Genomic DNA, 21,997 nt, shown 5'->3' on the forward strand with positions numbered 1-21,997 from the left:
AAAGAATTCTGCTTGCTCCAACAGTTCAGGTTTATAAAGGCCAGGTCTCCAAGTCATGTGATCGCTCTGTCCATTCACAACATGCACATCACACCAGGGGTATAATTAGCAATCAGCTATTTCTAACTGCAGTACCTGGCTAATAAACACATCCATTTCCCTAATACTGCATGGTAACAATTAGATGAATATTTTCAATCACATAGATATACAAATTAATATACATATAAAAAAATACAAGTACATAGTAGGCATAAAAAAGTATTTGTAATTATATACAAATATATATAAAAAACACATAACTATATAAAAATATCTAATCTAGATGGTACAATAATTGGACTGTGTAAATTTAACAAATGATTAACACTATTGCCCCGCACATAACCACACTCATCCATCAAAAATACAGAAAGGATAAGAGACAATTAGTGGGTATATAATAATCTGGCAAACCTAAAGAGGAAGACAATACACGGTTAAATAAACCACTTAGTTTCAAAATCGCTATTAAGCCCGCTAGGGGCTAGCGTTCTTAACTGGAATATAGTTTTCATTTCTTGTTTTGCTAAAACTTCTTCAGAGTTCTTCACTCTCCAGTTCCCTCTAACAAGCTGAATACCGCAAAAAGCTTTTACATGTTTAATGTCACAGGCATGCTTGGTTTTAAAGTGCAGTGACATAAGAATTATTGTAAGCCGACAGATTGTAACTCGTATATAGGATTTAATCACCATAATTGGTTACAGAGTATACCTAAAAGTCAGTTTCAACGTTTGAAACATAACTGTACAGACACCTCGGTATTTATAACACAAGCCGACCAGATGGAAGAGAACTTTGTAGCCAAAGGATATGATATTGGTTTAGTTAGACAAGCGAAACTGGACACTTTGAGCGCAGATAGACCATCGATGTTAGAGAAAAAATCTATCAGGAACCATAGAAGTAGTGATATTAGATTTATCACTCGTTTCACTACACAACATCGAGTAGTGGAAAATATTATTAAAAAGCACTGGAGCCTTTTAACCAGGGTTCCTGACATTACAGAATTCATTAGCAACGAACCGAAATTTACGTATAGACGCACACAAAATTTGCGCAGCACCTTGGTTAAGAGTTCTCTTCCAGTCAGTAGGATGACTATACGCATTGTATCGAAAGGGTTCTATAGGCGCGGTTTTTGCACTATGTGCAAGAACTGCAAGATGAACATTAAAATTACAGAATATAGATCTAATGTCACCAAAAAATCATATAAAATACATGATTTCATAACTTGTACCAACAAAAATGTGATCTATTTGTTGGAATGTGAATGTGGCGTACAGTATACAGGTAGAACTGAAGGAAAGAATGAGCGAACATGTGCACAATATAAAGAAGGGGTATGAGCAACATAATATGTCACTGCACTTTAAAACCAAGCATGCCTGTGACATTAAACATGTAAAAGCTTTTTGCGGTATTCAGCTTGTTAGAGGGAACTGGAGAGTGAAGAACTTTGAAGAAGTTTTAGCAAAACAAGAAATGAAAACTATATTTCAGTTAAGAACGCTAGCCCCTAGCGGGCTTAATAGCGATTTCCAAACTAAGTGGTTTATTTAACCGTGTATTGTCTTCCTCTCTAGGTTTGCCAGATTATTATATACTCACTAATTGTCTCTTATCCTTTCTGTATTTTTGATGGATGAGTGTGGTTATGTGCGGGGCAATAATGTTAATCATTTGTTAAATTTACACAGTCCAATTATTGTAGCATCTAGATTAGATATTTTTATATAGTTATGTGTTTTTTATATATATTTGTATATAATTACAAATACTTTTTTATGCCTACTATGTACTTGTATTTTTTATATGTATATTAATTTGTAGAGCGCAGAGCCCGTTGCTGGTTGATCAAATATGGGAGAACCCCTGTCATTTTTTTCCCCATATTTTTTCAACCAGGACCGGCTCAAAGAGCCCGAGGCTGGTTATGTTTAGGAGGGGGACCCCACGCAATTTTTTTCCCAGTTTTTACAGTAAACAGACCCTTTCCCATAGATAACCATGCACAGATCTCACTGATTCATGCATCATTATCCAAACTCACCTGGAAAAAGCAGGTCTATTTTTTTGCTGCTTTTTTTAACAAATCGCAAAAAAATAGACCCGCACTTGAGCACTTGAGCACTCAGAGACTAACACCCAAATAGTGAATACCCATGTTGTATGAAATAACAGCCACGTTTGACCGATGGTCTATTCATTCTTATTTCTGAACTTTGCCATTCAAACCATTACGAATGGCCCAAACATCGCCGAGATTTGTGCTTAGTGAATTCCCGTGTTGGGACTTAGAAAAAAACCCCACAAATCGGACAAACTCGGATTATTAGTAAATATAGGCCCTGGCCTTTATAAACCTAAACTGTTGGAGCAAGCAGCACTCTTTGATAAAGGGGATACTGTAGGAATCTCCAAAACACGTTAGAGACCTGCTGTTACGTGTAACCAGCTTCAGCAACGAACTTCACCAGTGATCGAGTGAGCGGCGCATATCATCTATACCCTGTCTGTGACTGCAGCCAGACCCAGCCGTGAGTGGAGACCAGCTTCCGCACCAGACTCCCAGTGTTGTTCTTGCTATGCTGCAAACTTCATGATTTTATTGTATATCATCTTTTAATATTAAACATCAGCTTTTTGGACCGTACATTGTACTGGACAGCTGTTTCCTGGGGCGATCTAAAGATACCCTTATGTGAACGTGTGGCAGAATTAATATGCAAGTGTTCATCTTTTATGAAGTTATCCCGTTTTTTTATATATTGAAGAAATTATATCGGGGGTTAAAGATACCCTGTTTGGCCTGCAAGTGAGAACCCTAATGTAAGTTCTTAATTAAGAGGGTGTGTTTCCTGGTGTACCACTCACGAATATTGAAGGATTTAAGAACAGAATACTGCAAGTGACCAGTGCCTACACACAGTTTTATTTTTTTGCATTATTTCCAAAAGATTTCAGTTCTAAAGATTTTTGAAGGCACTAATTGGTACCTGTGTCGCCCTTCTATCTTAGTCGGCTGCTCCTTTCCCCCTTTCACATTCCGTGTCCTTACCTGATTCTATCTCCTCCACCTTGATGTAGTTAGAATTATTTTTGTTGTATTTGGCGTTGACATTGCTCCTATACGCACACATGTTTTAGAGAACAACTCTTCTATCTGTAAGCAATTACTCACCCTTCACCCCTACCTCTCCATACCCCTAGATGTCAACTTCCACCAAGATTAACCAGTGATTGATTTCTCTCTATTTATATATTTATTTATCCCCCCCCCTTTTCCCTTTTTCTTACCGTTGATGTTTGATTTGTTGTCTCTACATATTTTACTTGTTGCAGCGCATGTAAGATGTTGTTCATGTATCTCTATGTATGACTTGTCTCTCCACGAAGGTCACATTATCTGTCCTAACCTTTACTGTATGATTGTACGGTTCACATCGTATTCCCCTTGTCACATCTCAGAATCATTTGTATGACAATGTCATCCTATTATCTGATGTTGTTATTGCTGCCTTTTCTACATGGTTTGTTACCTTTCAAAACTAATAAAATTGTTTTTGAAATAATGTTTCTAGATTTACCGCCAATTACATAGGCAGCAAAAAGCCAGTGAGAAATTATCAGTCTTTTGTTTAATAACCCTCTACCCACCGCCAGTCCAAAGACTCCCCCTATCACTGCACCCCCCATGTCATAGCCCCGCCTCCTTACCTTATTTCCGTGCAAAGTGGTGTGTGGGGCAACTGTACATTAGATCTCGTTGCTGCAGCTGATCTCTAAACATTCAGAGATCTGCATATTTGTGCAGGGGGGTCTATGTTCCCCTCCTAGCACTTTTAGTTTAGGCACATGTACCCCTGAGTGTCGGCATTCTGGGGTGCAATTTTTGCAGTGATGTTGGTGATCACAAACCGCAACATTACTTCCAGGTGTCCGGAGCAGGAGGGGAGATTTGATCTGCATATGGGCAGAACTGATTTCCTCCATACTAACAGCGGAAGCAGAGTGTCATCACTAACGTATGGGGTGTGAACTGGTCGGGTAACTGTGTTCTGTGCAACCGCACTGCTCATATACCCATATTTATTGCCCTGGAATGAACTACAGATGTAGCCACGCTCATCCATCCTGCGATGACTGCACGTGTGTCTGTAGCTATGATGCACGCACATTACATAGACTCCTATACAGCGAACACCAGCTGTGACTAGTCGTAGCATGGTGTACACTGCAGCTTGCCATGATGCGCATGCCGGTGAGTACGCATCGCGGAAACTATGGTGGTCATTCCGAGTTGATCGCTAGCTGCCGTTGTTCGCAACGCAGTGATCAGGATAAAAATCGGCACTTCTGCGCATGCGCAATGTATTTTCTCAAAAGCCGATGCAGTTTCACACAAGGTCTAGCGACGCTTTTCAATCGCACTGTTGGCCACAGAGTGATTGACAAGAAGTGGGTGTTTCTGGGAGGTAAATGACCGTTTTCGGGGAGTGTGTGTAAAAACGCAGGCGTGACAGATACAAACGCAGGCTTGCCTGGGGAAACGCGGGCGTGGCTGGACGAATGCAGAGCATGTTTGTCACGTCAAAACAGGAACTAAATAGTCTGAAGTGATCGCAAGCTAGGAGTAGGTCTGGAGCTACTCTGAAACTGCACAAACTTTTTTAGTAGCCGCGCTGCAATCCTTTCGTTCACACTTCTGCTAAGCTAAGATACACTCGCTGAGGGCGGCAGCTTAGCGTTTGCATGGCTGCTAAAAGCAGCTAGCGAGCGAACAACTCGGAATGAGGGCTTATGAGCGGTGCTACATACGTACCTTTTGAAGAGGGCCCTGGTCTCTCAATCCACCAATTTCCACAGATATCTACATTTGTACAGCGCCCTTCTGAGGCTTTATTTGATACTTACATTTACCATGCTGGGGAAGAGCCCACTTCTCTCTGTATTTATAAAGCACTTTCTTACACAGTTATATGAGATTGTTAGGAGGCGACAGAGTAATATCTGTGTCTGAGACACATCTCTTACAGAAAGAGGAAGGAGGTTTCAGTGGCAAACGCAGGATTTGCATGGGGGAGTTTCCAGAACTGGGCGGAGCCAATCACGGGGGTGGGGACTGAGGTGACCCAGTATATGCTGGGTCCGTAAAACTAGTGTGTCTGTGTGTGTGTGTGTGTGTGTATATATATACATATATATATATCTGCACATATATATATACATATATATACATACACACACACATACATATACACGGGTGGTCTTCAGTATGCCGGCGGTCGGGCTCCCGGCGACCAGCATACCGGCGCCGGGAGCCCGACCGCCGGCATACCGACACTTATTCTCCCTCGTGGGGGTCCACGACCCCCCTGCAGGGAGAATAGAATAGTGAGGCGCGCGTGCCCGTAGCGTGGCGAGCGCAGCGAGCCCGCAAGGGGCTCATTTGCGCTCGCCACACTGTCGGTAAGCCGGCGGCCGCCCTCCCGGCGCCGGTATGCTAGTTGCCGGGAGATCATGGTGAACCCATATACACATATACATAGCATATTAAACATGCATATATATATATATATATATGTACACACACATACAGTACACATATATATATATACACATGTATATATATATCATGTGTGTGTGTGTGTGTGTGTGTGTGTGTGTGTGTGTGTGTGTGTGTGTGTGTTTATATGTATGTATGTATATACATGTGTATATATGTATGCACATGGATATATATGTACTATAATTAAAATAAAGTACTTTTATTGCACTTGCAAGTGCCACCAGGAAGACAGCAGGCTGCAGAGGACGCAAGACAGTCATTAATAATACTCATGCAGGGGGCGTGGCTTCATACAGCGGGTGTGGTCAGTTACGCCCCCTGTACTGTAGTAGGATGTGCAGTGCGTGATGACGTCATTGCGCACCGCACAGCAAAGGTCCTCTCCACGAATTAAAACTAGATGCTAAGCGTCTAGTTCCCTTCGTGGAGAGGACCTTTGCTGTGCGGTGCGCAATGACGTCAACGCGCACCGCACATCATTACAGTTAAGGTCCTCTCCAGGAAGAGAAACTAGACGCGTAGCATCTAGTTTCCCTTTACAGCGGACAGCCCACGAAGGGAATCTAGATGCGTAACGTCTAGTTTCCCTTCACAGCGAGACAGCGGGCAGCGACAGCGGGGGGCACCACAGCAGCAGCAGATCTTGCCATGGTGCGGCGCCCTCCGGATGGCGCCGGCATCCTCCGGAAGGCGGCGCCCCGGGCAAAAGTCCTGCTTGCCCGTGGCAAGATCCGCTACTGGTACCAGTGTAAGTTGTTGCTTATACCAGCACTGGCTGTACATGAGATGGTGACTGATCCTCCTGGTGACACAGAGATATAACCTGGGGTCTGAGTCATCACAATCTCCCCACAGGACCCTGAGGATCAGAGGAGACACAGTCATTACTGATAAATGTCTGTATATAGTCATATACATCCTGCTCTGATTATTTATGTTACATGTATAGATTCCCCTGCACAGCACCATGTAATGCCCCCAATCTCTCACCCTGAATATAAATGAGTATCACAGCCAGCAGGTAACTGTGAGACACCATCTTGCTGTATCTGGGCTGTCAGACAGACACTATAAGACGTCTCCTGTACAATGAGATATATATAGAGAGTGACAGGTGAGATGTGACAGGAAATCCCCCAGAGACTGTGTATGGAAACAAGATGGAAATTCTGTGTTATCAGTGTATTACCTGATTCAGCTGGGGGAGCCTGTGTAATAGACAAGATATTATCTGACATCATACAGTATGTGCTGAGTATAAATGGTGACTACTGTCTGTAATCTAAACTCTTGTGATTTTAGGATATTAAAGTAAGTTATGAAGATGAAGTGTGATTGGATCTGTGGTTTCCAATTTGTTTTTATACACAAAAAAGATAACACAAATCTTGTGCAAAAATAAATGGGGACAGACACAGAGAGAATTCTCTTGGATCATGAAGCACCTGTGAGAGGATAATACAGCCACCCACACAGCTAACTCACTGCTATCCTAACAATGTGCCACCTGCAGATCCATGATAACTAACAAAACATTATCTACAAGTGGCCTAGTGTGTGACAGCTAAACAATAATCATAGGTGTGTGCACGGTGGGTGCCTTGTGCGCACAGGCACCCTCTAATGTCTGGCACTCCCTCACACAGTGTGCTGCTGCAGTGATCACCGTCATTCCTGTCCCCGCAGCCCGCCGCCCGATCAAGGCTGTTATGTGTAGTGCTGTGTGCATTAATTACTTAACTGCCCGCACTGGCCTGGCTGCACGGACGGAGAAACCTCCTCCAGACTCCGCCTTTTGATAACGTCATGCCGCGCCACCTGGGCACTGTGTAAGGGGCACAACTACTGTGTGGGCATTGTGTAAGTGGCACAACTACTGTGGGCATTCTGTAAGGGTTACTACAACAGTGTGCATTGTGTAAGGGGCACTACTATTATAGGCATTGTGTAACAAGCACAACTACAGTGGGCACTGTGTAAGGGGCACTTCAACAGTGGGCATTCCGTAAGGGGCACGATTACTGTGTGAGCATTGTGTAAGGGGCATGACTACTATGGGCATTGTGTAAAGGGCACTGCTACTATGTTCATTGTGTAAGGGGCACAAATTCAGTGTGATCCTTGTGTAATGATCACAACTACTGTGGGGGGCATTATGTAAGGGGAAAGACTACTGTGCTTGCATTGTGTAAGGGGCACTCCTACTATGGGCACTGTGTAAGGGGCACAACTACAGTAGGAATTGTGTAAGGGGTATGCACAACTACAGTGGGCATTGTGTAAGGGGCATGACTACTGTGTGGGCATTGTGTAAGGGCACAACTGCAGTGAGCATTGTGTAAGGGGCACTACTACTATGGGCACTGTGTAAGGGGCACAACTACAGTAGGAATTGTGTAAGGGGCACAACTACTGTGTGTGCACTGTGTAAGGGGTATGCACAACTACAGTGGGCATTGTGTAAGGGGCACGACTACTGTGCGAGCACTGTGTAAGGGGCATGACTACTGTGTGGGCATTGTGTAAGGGGCACAACTGCAGTGAGCATTGTGTAAGGGGCTCTACTACTATATGCATTGTGTAAGGGGCACTGCTACTATAGGCATAAGGATGCCTATATAGGGATATATAGGGGATGACTATAGGGGTGATAAGCAGATGTAAAGTTCAACTTTATTCCAAAAGAAGAACAGAGAGATCTCCAAAATTGGGCAACAAATTGTGGTCCATGGTCAGAAACAATTTCGGTGGGCATTCCATGTAGGTTAAAGATTTCTGAGATAAATAACTTTGATAACTGAGGTGCAGATGGAATATCTATCAGTTATGAAATGTGTTATTTTCGAAAAATGATTAACTACAACCCAAATGGTGTTTTGTCCTTTCGAAGGAGGTAAATTAGTGATAAAGTCCATAGAGATGTGATTCCAGGGTTGAGTCGGTATGGGTAATGGATGCAGAAGAACTGGAGATTAACTTTTTGGACTCTTCTACTGTGCACACTTTGGACAGACAGCTATGAAATCTTCTACATCTGCTCTCAGCTGGGGCCACCAATAAGAATGCTGAATGAATTCTTGGGTCTTAAGTCTCCCTGCATGACCCATAAATGAAGAATTATACACCCACATGAGCAGTTTCTTCCAGAGTTCGGGAGCTATGAAAGTTTTCCTGGTGGAGAAGTTGGAGTGAGCTGAGTTGCAAAGAAAGAGGTTGGATCCAAGATGAGTTGTTTTCCTGAGAAATCTGAGGGTTTGTTGGAGCTTAAAGAACTAGAGGGAGCACCTGCCTTCTTGTTTTAAGGACCAGGCCAATAGAAAAGCTTGAAGTTGAATCGTGTGAAGAAAAGGGCCCACCTTGCCTGCCGTGGATTAATACACTGAGCTGTCAGCAAATATAACAGACTCTTAGGATCGGTATAAACAGCAATAGGATGTAAAGCTCCTTCTAACAAGTATCTCCACTCTTCAGAAGCCAACTTAATAGCTGATAATTCCTGATCACCAATGGCGTAGTTTTGCTGAGCAGATGAGAACCTTCGCGAGAAATAACCACAAGGATGAATCTTTCCATCTTCAAAGAGTTTAGACAGTACTGCTCCTACCCCTTTCGTGGAAGCGTCCACCTCCAGTATGAATGGTCAATTCAGATCAGGTTGATGAAGGATCGGAGCTGACGTAAAAGCTTGTTTCAGAATTTCAAAGGCTGCTATTGCTTCTGGCGGCCAGCATAATGGACTTGATCCTTTTCTGGTGAGGGCAGTAATGGGAGCCACAATGAACAAAAACCTTTGATGAATTTCCTATAGAAATTTGCGAACCACAGGAACTGCTTAATACCCTTCAAAGTAGAGGATATGGACCTGTCGTGAATTGCCTGAACTTTAGCAGGGTCCATCTGTAAATTGCTACCTGAGATAATGCAGCCAAGGAAAGGAATGGAAGGAACTTCAAAGGTACATTTCTCCAGTTTACAATATAACTTGTTCTTCCCCAGTCGGGTTAGCATCTCCTTCACTTCAGCTCAATGAGCCTCCAGATCTTTAGAGAATATTTAAATGTCATCTAGATAAATGACCAAACACTTGTAAAGCAAGTCTCTAAAAAATTAATTGATGTAATTCTGGAAAACATCCAGGGCACTACACAACCCAAAAGGCATTACTAAATCCTAATAATGCCCATCCCGAGTATTGAAGGCTGTCTTCCACTCATCCCCTGGGCGAATGTGAATCAGGTTGTAGGCTCCACGAAGCTCTAACTCCAGAGCATGGGGTCTGACACAGGCAACCTCCCTGTACAGTGCTCCCTCTCAGCTGCTGCACACCAGCGGCCCTCACAGTCCTCCACCGCAGTGCTAGCCATCTGACAGAGAGCCCCCAGAGTCCATCACCGGAGGTGGTTCCCCAGTCCATGACAGACCTACAGCTAGACATTGCTCTGTTAAACCCCTATTCTCCTAGTGCCCTTCTTCGCTCCAAAACAATCTGACATTCCCTCTGACATTCTCAATCACGTCATTTTTAAAGACGCCTACACAGCATGGCTCTCAATAAACAAAACACTACATAGAGATCACTGCTCCACTCCCTTTGTCCCATATATCCCAACAAGCTCCTGTCAGCTCAGCTCTCGTCAGCTCTGGTCACCGCCCCAAACGTGCTTGGCTAGCCGGCGCCAGTAACAAGAGCACAGATCTCACATACTGCTCTGATCAGAGGCTGGGGTAAGTGTGTCCAACCAATAGACCAATGATTGTCAGTGGACTACAGCAGGACCTAGGCTACACATACATGACCTTGCCTTGCACCAAGCTGCCTCATCACTGCTCCAAAACAATGGTCTGTAATTATTAATTTTATTGCAGAGCTTACTATGTTTTATACTGACTGTTATACCATTACAAAACAGGATGCTTTTGCTAATAAGTAATGCACAAGACATTACCAACTAATAACTTTGCATCTACTCTGCATTAATCATCTACCACTGTGTGGAATTACAGTGTTCTGAAAGAACGTCCTATAAATTGTTGTTACAAACTAACAAGGAGAACTCAGCATTTGGATACAAACCTGTGCTTCTATAGTTACTAAGTGGATACAAACTGACTTACTTTTTAGCGCTGGGTCTGCAGATTATTTATTGGCTCAAAGAGAGCGTGATTTCATATTTTTTTTTTACATTTTCTTTATTTTTTTATATTTTTTTATTGTGTTCTTTGTGACTAGTAGAATGTAAGCATTGTAACTGTAATAAATTTTGATTACTTGATACTTCCCTTATTTGTTTTTTATTCAATATGGGAAAACCCTGCATTACCTCCATTTCTAACACTCTTTTGTTTGCTGGAGGGATAAAGGTCTTTGACTTTCCCCCAAGGTGTTTGATCCAGCAGGACGTAGATTGTCTTCAGACTATTTACAAGCTACCGAATAATCAATTCTTCATGTACTTACATGTTCACCATTTTGCATTTTCTTTAGATTCTGCTACAGATGTGTCTACTAAAAAGGATTTTCTGGTATCTCTCCTCCACTTTTTACACCGTGTCCATTATAAGATTTCACATTTTATACTTTAAGCTCCTACCAGACCTTAATACCTCTACCTATCTCAAAATATTAGATTCCTGGTGACAGGATATTCCCTTCTTGGCCTCAGCCCCAGACCTATTTAAAAATTTCGACCAATCCTTGAAATGGCTCTGAGTAGCTCCTGATATCCTTGCTTGTATGTTTGCAAACTTCACCAATTACAATTTGGGCCCTGGTAGCCTGAAGAAGCTCTCCCTCTTGACAATAATTGTAACGGTAACAGAAAGGTGATATTAATACACTGGACTACCAAAACAGCTCCCACTTTGTCTGAAGTCTTACAAAAACTACTTCAGTTACTATATTTTCACAGAAAATCTCTCTTTCCGAACCCAGAAAAAGGCTTTGTTAAATTTCTCGAGAAATGGAGTCCCTTCATTGACTAATACCCCTTTCACACCACACAAATTACCCGGTATCGACTCGGCATATTGCCGGATCGACGCGGCTTGCTGTGCGGTGTGAAAGGGGCATAACCGAAATCCCGGGTCACCTGACCCGGCAATTCAACCCAGAAGTAAAGCAGTGTTATACCAGGGTTGAATACCGGGTCAGTGGCTGCATAAATGGGCTCTCGGGTCGGTGCGACCATGTACCCGTTCACTGCAACAGGAAGAGGTGGCGTGGAAATTATCTCATCTCCCAGCGCCGCCTCTACCTCCGCCCCCGCTGCTATGGCAACCCACCCGGCATATTGCTGGGTCGGGAAAGACAGCAGCAGAAGCCAATGCCGGAACCCACCCGGGAAGTACCCGTTTCCAATTCCCGGGTGGGATCCGGCATTGGCAGTGTGAAAGGGGTATAACTGACTCCTACAGAGTTCAGTTGTAAAGATTTTTGAAGGCACTAATTGGTATCTGTGTTGCCCTACTATCTTTTAGTTGGCTGCTTCCTTCCCCGTTTCACATTCAGTGTCCTTACCCAATGCTATCTCCTCTACATTGATATAGTTAGAATTATTATTTTTTTGTATTTGGGGTTGCCATTGCTCCTATGGGTGGTCTTCAGTTTGCCAAATGTCAGGATCCCGGCGCACAGTATACCGGCGCTGGAATCCCGACACCCGGCATACCGCCATATATTCTCCCTCATGGGGGTCCACGACCCCCCTGGAGGGAGAATAAAATAGCGTGGCACGCGTAGCGCGCCACCGTGCCCGTAGCGTGGCGAGCACAGCAAGCCCACAAGGGGCTCCTTTGCACTCTCCACGGTGTCGGTATGCCGGCAGTCGGGCTCCTGGCACCGGTATGCTGGTCGCCGGGAGCCCGGCCGCCGGCATACCATACTACACCCGCTCCTATACGCACACATCTTTTATATACCAACTCTTCTATCTGTGAGCAATTACTCACCCTTCACCCCTACCTTTCCATACCACTAGATGTCGATTTCCACCAAGATTGACCTGTGATATATTTCTCTCTATTTTTTCCTCCCCTTTTCCCTTTTCTTACCGTTGATGTTTGACTTGATGTCTCAACATATTTTACTTGTTGCAGCGCATGTAAGATGTTGTTCATGTATCTCTATGTATGACTTGTCTCTCTACAAAGGTCACATTATCTGTACTAACCTTTACTGTATGATTGTATGGTTCACATCCTATTCCCCTTGTCATATCTCAAAACCATCTGTATGACAATGTCATCCTATTATCTGATGTTATTGCCGCCTTTTCTACATGATTTGTTACCTTTCAAAGTGAATAAAATTGTTTTTGAAATAATGTTTCTAGATTGATCTAGATTTACCACCATATGCATAAGCAGCAAAAAATAAAAAAGTAAGAATTTATCAGTTTTTATTTTATAACTTTTAGAATATATTTTGTTTTTATTTATTTAAATAAGTTATGTAAAAATAAGCCCTAGGTGTTTTTTTCACCCCCTCTGTCCATAGGCCCTCAATGAAAAATCACCTTCCACCCCCAACAGAAATATACCCCTCATGTGCTTATCCTTTTCTTTCTTTAATAATCCTCAACTGCCCAAATCTTGCAGTTTTTAGGCCACCTTGAAACTTATCTCTATGTCATTTACTGGTGTAGTTATGCTAAGTTACTCTGTACTTATCCTATATTGTCTTCAGCTGTAAGTGACTGTTTTCCTGTTTTGATTATGTGCATATGTACTCTGTAACTGGGCGCTGCGGAACTCTTGTGGCACCATATAAATAAAGGATAATAATAATAATAATAATAATAATAATAATAATAATAATAAAGTGGTAAAAGATTCCCACCCATTTTCAATTTCCCATCCCTAGAAGTAATAGATCCCAGTGTCAGAGCCCCCACCCTCACCCCCAGTGTCAATAGACTATTTTTAGTGCCCCCAACCCCATTTATCACTATATATGTAATTCTTCATTTTAAATATATCCCCCAGCTAAAAACACCTTGTTGTGAGGCAGTATAGACACCCCCTACCCACCGCCAGTCCAAAGACTCACCCTATCACTCCACCCCCATGTCATAGCCCCGCCTCCTTACCTTATTGCAGTGCACAGTGGGGTAACTTTACATTAGACCCCCTTGCTGCAGCTGATCTCTAAACATTCAGAGATCTTTATTTTGTGCAGGGAGGCCTATGTTCTCCTCCTAGCACTTTTAGTATTGGAACATGTACCCCCGAGTGTCAGCATTCTGGGGCGCAATTATTGGTGTGATGTCGGCGATCACAAACTACAACATCACTCCCAGGGGTCCTGAGAAGGAGGAGGAGATTTGATCTACATATGGGCAGAACTGATTTCCTCCATACTGTAATGCCATGGTTAGTTAAATACCATGAGCTCTATAAATTATGGACCCACATTAAAATAGATGTAATAGAATGCATAAGTATGTGTAATGCAACACATTAAACCTATGTATTAGGCCAGTATAAATTACCCTTGTATGATGGAGTACAGGCATAAAGAGACCCCCTATTACACGGGCATGGCATTGGAGCGGTAAAAAAAAAGGGGACTGGGGAAGCTTCTAGAAGTCCCATGCACTATGCCCGGGTGACCTGGATGATAAAAATGGTTGATCCTGGGGCGAGGGTCAACGGCCACAGTGTGAGGGAGACATGGCAATTGGAGCTGCTGCATGAGAGGGAGAATGCGGATGCTGTGTGAGCAGATTACCAGGAGGTACTGGCGGCTTAGGAGTGTGATCTGTGGAGTGCAAGCAAGGGGCTGATGGTGCTGAGTCTTACTTGACTGAGAGAGAGGACAGGCAGTCACCCGAGTGAGTTGAGGGCTCCGGTGATAAGTGGAGGCAGTGGCCATTACAGATCATGCGGATCAGAGTAGAGACTGCGCATAGTAACCAGACCCTGAGCTGAGTCACATTCATGGGGAGATGGAGCAGAGGTACTGGGGTAGCTGTAAAATAAAGAGAACACCCCTATCCTTATTGAGGGAGGAGTCAGAGAAGCCCTCTTTCTAGACAGCCATATTACTATTAAAAAACTGTAAATACCCACCCAGACCACACCACAAATACCTGCACCCTCACCCTTGTACTTATCGATTTAGCAGAGGCTGGTACTCACCCCCTCACCTAAGCGTGCTGGCTGACCCCAGTATATATGAGCAACCGTAGTGTGGGCATTAACTTTGCCCTAAATGACCAAGGATTTATCCTTACTAATTATATACTCTATCACTTCAAAGGTTGGACACTATAATAGTATATAATGGACTGTAAATCTAGTGGTTGTGGTACCTTCACCGATATGCCACTAACTATAATATGATGTGACTAAGGAATATACGTATGTATCCCTTCTCAGGAATAGAGATGCACTATATTGCATTATTAGAGAGATACAGTTAGAATTTTATATAGCCAGATTGGAGGTAGCAGCAACAATAGTCAAGTGGATTAGAGCCATTCACAAACTTTGGATATCTACTTATACATAGTGCACCTGTTTTATTGCAGCAGCAAGACTTTGAGATTACTGAAGCTTATACCGCTTTCACATCGCAAACCCTGCTCTTAAAACGGGTCTTAAAACGGGTCTGAGCAGTTAAACCCCCTTCGCATTGCATGTTGTAACCAGTATATTACCGTTTCATTACCGTTTTGGTACCTTTCACACTGAACCCGTTTCACCCATAGAAAACAGTGGTTTCATTTTAAATGGACTTTTCTGGCCCACACATTATTAATAATTATTAATTAATTATTAATAATTTGGCTAGTCGTACGATGGAACCCAGCAGCTTCAAGCATATTTACCATGTTTTTGTAGATTACTGCATCCTTCACTGTCCCAGTGATTTGTCTACATATTTCTTCATCCCCTCTGATCCTAAGCAGCTCCCTAACCTCCTCATCACTCCAATTTGCTATTTTAAACTGTATTCTGTATAATAAAATGCTTCTTCACTCATGTGTTTCCTCCAGTTTATTTCCTGCTTCTGCCTGGTGACATCACGCATGGAGACAGCCTATCACCTTCTGTGGCTTGGAAATACAGTTTCTGAGCCTTTCACATTGCACAATGAAACGTGTCTGAACCAAGTAGGACCCTGCTTTTTAACCGTTTTAAAATACCGGTATTCTGTAACCGGTAAATTCAATGTGGCCCTTTCACACTGCAGCTAGAACCGTTTTGGAAGGCTTAAAAATCTGCAATTTACCAGGTTATAGCTCCAGTGTTAAAGGGGTATAAGTGTTACTGGATACATCGTAACAGAGTCATTGTAACAGAGACATTATCTCATCAGCACAGGAGAGGATTTATACAAAGTATAATACACAGACTCTTTACTAAACTACAGCTGAAAGCAGGAATAAGAGAATAGTGGATTATAAAAGTCTCAGTAGTATCTCCATAAACTATAGAGAGAACTATAATCCAAAGTACTTATATAACTATATACCAGGAGACTCATATACACCAATTAGAAGGATTACACCTTACCAGAAACCTTGGCTAGCTTATATTCACTATTTTCAGAAAGGGCCCCAACGTATCAGTTAGACATCAAGTGACTGTCTAATTCAATGAATACCCGGGTATTCCAGAGTTAAAAGTTAAGTACGAGAGGGGGATTTCTGAAGTATATTACTATTTTTTGTATTGCATGTGAATATCTTCATGTATAGGAAAAAGCAAGGGGGAATGTTAGTGTGAACTCTAATCTTTATTGTAAGGGTCTGTGTTAGGCTTAAAGTTGTTTATTGAGTATACTCTTGGGAACCTGTAAATAAAGCATAAGATATGTACTTACCCATTCGATCTTCTGTATGACTGTAGTTCTGATGAAACGTGGTCCATCTACAGGTAACTCCCTATTATTACTTACCTATGTCATTGTTTGGTAGAAGTGTATCAACACTAAAATTAATAGGCTTACCCAGGCTAGTCTAGAACCAATAAAACAGCTTGGGTGGAGGCACTTAACGGTATCCTAACCCTGTTACTAAAAAACTTTTAAAGTAAGGGCGGGTTACAATACTAACAGCGGAAGCAGAGTGTCATCACTGACGTATAGGATGTGAAGTGATCGGGTAATGCATCCTGTCTGCGGTCACATCACATATGTTAGTGCCAGGCAAGAGTGTAATAAATTACAGAATATAGAAGTAGTGTTATTCAGCTCACTTATGTCTGATGATTGAATCAGATGCTCTGAGGGATGTACAGGCTGCAGGGTTCATGTCTGTAGTGTCCAAAGTATGCACCAGGTGGCACTGCAGCAGCGATACTGGCTGTAAGGTGTTGTTCTCAGCACCCTGCTAGCCATATGCAGGGACCGTGCAGCAGCAATGTGCCACTCACAGGACCCTGTGTTCTGTGCAACCGCACTGCTCATATACCCATATTTATTGCCTTGGAATAAACTACAGGTGTAGTCACGCTCATCCATCCAGCGATGCACATGGAAGGCGTGACTATTGTGCCTGTCGCTCTGATGCGCTCACATTACATAGACTCCTATAGAGTGAACACCAGCTGTGACTAGTCATTGCATGGCGTACACTGCAGCTTGTCATGATGCGCATGCCTATGAGTACGCATCGTGGCAACTATGAGCGGGGCTACATCCGTACATTTTGAAGAGGGCCCTGGTCTCTCAAGCCACCATTTCCACAGATACTGTATCTACATTTGTACCGTGCGCCTTCTGAGGTTTTATTTGATACTTACATTTACCATGCTGGGGAAAGAGACACTTCTCACTGTACTTATAAAACACTTTCTTACATAGTTACATGAGATTGTTAGGAGGAGACGGAGTAATCTCCATGTCTGAGACACATCTCTTACAGAAAGAGGAAGGAGGTTTTTGTACGGCTCTGTATCACTGTGTGAGAGGGGTAGTATAACCCTGCTGACAGTAATACTCTGCCTCATCTTCTGCTGTCACTCCACTGATTGTTAGTGTGAATGAAGTTCCAGATCCGGATCCAGTGAACCTGTCTGGGACTCCTGTATATCGGTTGGTTGCACCATAGATAAGAGGCTTTGGAGATTGTCCTGATTTCTGTTGGTACCAGTGTAAGTAGCTGCTTATACCAGCACTGGCTGTACATGAGATGGTGACTGATCCTCCTGGTGACACAGAGATATAACCTGGGGTCTGAGTCATCACAATCTGCCCACAGGACCCTGAGGATTAGAGGAGACACAGTCATTACTGATACATGTCTGTATATAGTCATATACATCCTGCTCTGATTATTTATGTTACATGTATAGATTCCCCTACACAGCACCATGTAATGCCCCCAATCTCTCACCCTGAATATAAATGAGTATCACAGCCAGCAGGTAACTGTGAGACACCATCTTGCTGTATCTGGGCTGTCAGACAGACACTATAAGACGTCTCCTGTACAATGAGATATATATAGAGAGTGACAGGTGAGGTGTGACAGGAAATCCCCCAGAGACTGTGTATGGAAATAAGATGGAAATTCTGTGGTGTCAGTGTGACAGTGACTGGTGTGTGCTAGAGACAGGATCAGAATCAGAATCAGCTTTATTGGCCAGGTATACTTGCGTATACTAGGAATTTGTCTTCAGTTTGCTATACAACAGCCAAGTAGGTAACACATACGCAGGTGGGGGGCAAGTAAAGTCATACAGATAGGAATACCATAGGGACACAAGTTAGTTACATGTACGTCTAGTCAGTCAATGTTCAGGAGTTCAGCAGGCGGACCGCTTGGGGAAATAAACTTTTCAGGCTTCTGGTGGACCTAGCGGGGATGGCCCTGTAACGCCTGCCTGAAGGAAGCAAGTTAAACATGCTGTGGCCAGAGTGTAGCTGGTCCTTTACTATCTTCGTTGCCCACTTTTTAGCTCTGGACAGGTACAGGTCCTGGACTGAGGGAAGATGGGCCTCGATGATCTTCTCTGCAGTTCTGACCACCTTTCGGAGCCTGCATCTGTCCCTCGTGCTGGTAGAGCCGTACCATACCAGTATCAAGGAGCACACTATAAACTCCACAATCGAGTAAAAGAGTAGCAGAAGCTTCTGTGGGATGTTGAACTTCCTTAGTTGCCTGAGGAAGAACAACCTCTGCTGCACTTTCCCGACAGTGGCATCAGTGTTGGACCCACATCTAAGGTCCCAGGAGATTGTGGTCCCTAGAAACTTGAAGGAATCAACTAGCGATACCACACTGTCAGCAATCATTAGCGGAGGTGCACTAGCTGACTTCTTCTTAAAGTCTACTATCATCTCAACAGTTTTGAGGGGGTTGAGATCAAGGTTGTTGTGGCTGCACCACTGGGCCAACCGGTCTACTTCCTGTCTATAGACCTCCTTGATGAGGCCGATGACGGTGGTGTCATCGGCTAATTTGATGATCTTTACTGATTGTGCCTCTGAGATGCAGTCATTTGTGTACAGGGTGAAGAGCAGCGGTGAGAGGACACAGCCCTGAGGGGCCCCTGTACTAATGGACCGCGCTTGAGAGGTAAATTCCCCTGCTTCCACCACCTGTGTCCTATCTGTCTGGAAGTTTACTATCCAGGAATAGGTAGCTTCTGGGACCCATAGGTGAAGTAATTTGGGGTGGAGGATTCTGGGGACAATTGTATTGAAGGCCAAGCTGAAATCGACAAACAGGACCCTTGCATAGGTACCAGGAATGTCCAGGTGCTCTAGAATGTAGTGCAGGTCCAGATTGACTGCATCATCGACACAACAATTCAATCGACAAGTGATCTGTAGGGGATCCAGTTTTCAGGTGTTTCAAAACCAGATGCTCTAACTTTTTCTTGACCACAGACTATCGGCCTGTAGTCATTCAGGTTCATGATAGAGGGTTTCTTGGGAACCGGGACAATAGTAGACCTTTTGAGGCATGAAGGGACTTTTTGTAGCTCCAGCGATTTGTTGAAGATTAGAGACAGGATCTCAGTGTGATGTCCTCTTTGGTGTCAGTGTGACAGTGACTGGTGTGTGCTAGAGACGGGATGTCAGTGTGATGTCCTCTGTGGTGTCAGTGTGACAGTGACTGGGGTGTGCAGGGCCGCCATCAAGGGGGTGCCCTGTGTACAGTTGTCCCGAGCCCTGCCACTCTGACAGAGTGGGGCCCGGGCTGCACACACAGCCACCCGTGGATATACCAGGCGGCAGCTGCCACCACCGTACCCACGGGCCGCCTCTCCCCGTCCCTCCCCCTTCCCTCTGCTGCTCACCACCGCTCCCGCTGATGTGAAGGGAGGAGGACGCATCCCTGTGCCTCTCCTGCCCCTCTGTGTCTTCGTTCAATTCAGCACCGCCCGTGAGCCAATCAGAGCTCGCGGACCGCGACCTTTGATTGGCTCACGAATCGGAGCTGAATTGAATGGAGACACCCGCAGGAAACTGAGGGGAAGGAGAGGCGCAGGCTGTGCTCTCCTCCCCTCACACAGACACAAGACAGCAGCGGTGAGCAGCAGCGGAGGGGGTGGGGCGTGGGCTTCATGTATATCTGGCACTGGGGGGCATATATGGCACTGAGGACATATCTGGCACTGGGGGCATATCTGGCACTGGGGGGGCATGTATACCTGGCACTGAGGGCATATCTGGCACTTAGGGGACATGTATACCTGGCAATAGGGGCATATCTGGCACTGGGGGCATATCTGGCACTAGGGGGGCATGTATACCTGGCAGTTGGAGCATATCTGGCACTGGGGGCATATCTGGCACTGGGGGCATATCTGGCACTGGGGGGACATGTGTATCTGGCACTGGGGGCATATCTGGCACTGGGGAGACATGTATACCTGGCACTGAGGGTATATCTGGCACTTGGGGGACATGTATACCTGGCAATGGGGGCAAATCTGGCACTGGGGGAATATCTGGCACTGGGGGGGACATGTATACCTGGCACTGAGGGCATATCTGGCACTGGGGGGACATTTATACCTGGCATTGAGGGCATATCTGGCACTTGGGGGACATGTATACCTGGCAATGGTGGGCATATCTGGCACTGGGGGCATATCTGGCACTGGGGGGACATGTATACCTGGCACTGAGGGCATATCTTGCACTTGGGGGACATGTATACCTGGCAGTGGGAGCATATCTGTCACTGGGGGCATATCTGGCACTTGGGGGATATGTATACCTGTCAATGGGGGCATATCTGGCACTGGGGGAACATGTGTATCTGACACTGGGGGCATATCTGGCACTGGGGGGGGGACATGTATACCTGGCACTGGGGGCATATCTGGCACTGGGGGTACATGTATACCTGGCACTGAGGGCATATCTGGCACTGGGGGGACATGTATACCTGGCACTGAGGGCATATCTGGCACTGGGGGCATATCTGGCACTGGGGGCCATGTGTATCTGGCACTGGGGGGACATGTATACCTGGCACTGAGGGCATATCTGGCACTGGGGGGACATGTATACCTGGCACTGAGGGCATATCTGGCAATGGGGGCATATCTGGCGCTGGGGGCATATCTGGCACTGGGGGGACATGTATACCTGGCACTGAGGGCATATCTGGCACTTGGGGGATATGTATACCTGTCAATGGGGGCATATCTGGCACTGGGGGAACATGTGTATCTGACACTGGGGGCATATCTGGCACTGGGGGGGGGACATGTATACCTGGCACTGGGGGCATATCTGGCACTGGGGGGACATGTATACCTGGCACTGAGGGTATATCTGGCACTGGGGGGACATGTATACCTGGCACTGAGGGCATATCTGGCACTGGGGGCATATCTGGCACTGGGGGCCATGTGTATCTGGCACTGGGGGGACATGTATACCTGGCACTGAGGGCATATCTGGCACTGGGGGGACATGTATACCTGGCACTGAGGGCATATCTGGCACTTGGGGGACATGTATACCTGGCAATGGGGGCATATCTGGCACTGGGGTGACATGTGTATCTGGCACTGGGGGCATATCTTGCACTGGTGGGACATATATACCTGGCACTGAGGGCATATCTGGCACTGGGGGCATATCTGGCACTGGGGGCATAGGTGGAGTCATTTGTGCATCTGGCACTCTGGGGGCATTTGTGTATCTGGCACTCTTGTATCTGGCACTGTGGGGCAATGTGTATCTGGCACTATTGGGGTCATATGTGTATCTGCCCCTCCCCCCATACGTGTATCACGCCCCCATCTTCATTGGACACACCCATTTTTTGGCAAGAGCGCCTTCGGCGTGAGCACACAGTACCTGTAAGACATTTTTTCTACTTGCACCACTGGCCGCCGGTGACACTGACCGCGGCTGGCCTGCTGCTAGTCAGTGGCGGATTTGAGAACTGAAGCCACCGCCAG

At 44.9% G+C, this 21,997-nt stretch overlaps 1 gene segment (V, D, J or C); it reads right to left on the reverse strand.

Moving 5' to 3' along the window:
- The window catches only part of LOC134929547 (Ig kappa chain V region Mem5-like), an 802,999-nt gene extending 785,172 nt beyond the window's left edge, over positions 1 to 17,827 (reverse strand). Inside the window, 1 exon segment of the V gene segment in view lies at positions 17,530 to 17,827. Within this exon segment, the coding sequence occupies positions 17,530 to 17,810 (281 nt within the window).
- Between the last annotated feature and the right edge of the window lie 4,170 nt (positions 17,828 to 21,997).

The sequence above is a fragment of the Pseudophryne corroboree genome, chromosome 1 (genome assembly GCF_028390025.1).
Source record: "Pseudophryne corroboree isolate aPseCor3 chromosome 1, aPseCor3.hap2, whole genome shotgun sequence".
NCBI lineage: Eukaryota > Metazoa > Chordata > Amphibia > Anura > Myobatrachidae > Pseudophryne > Pseudophryne corroboree.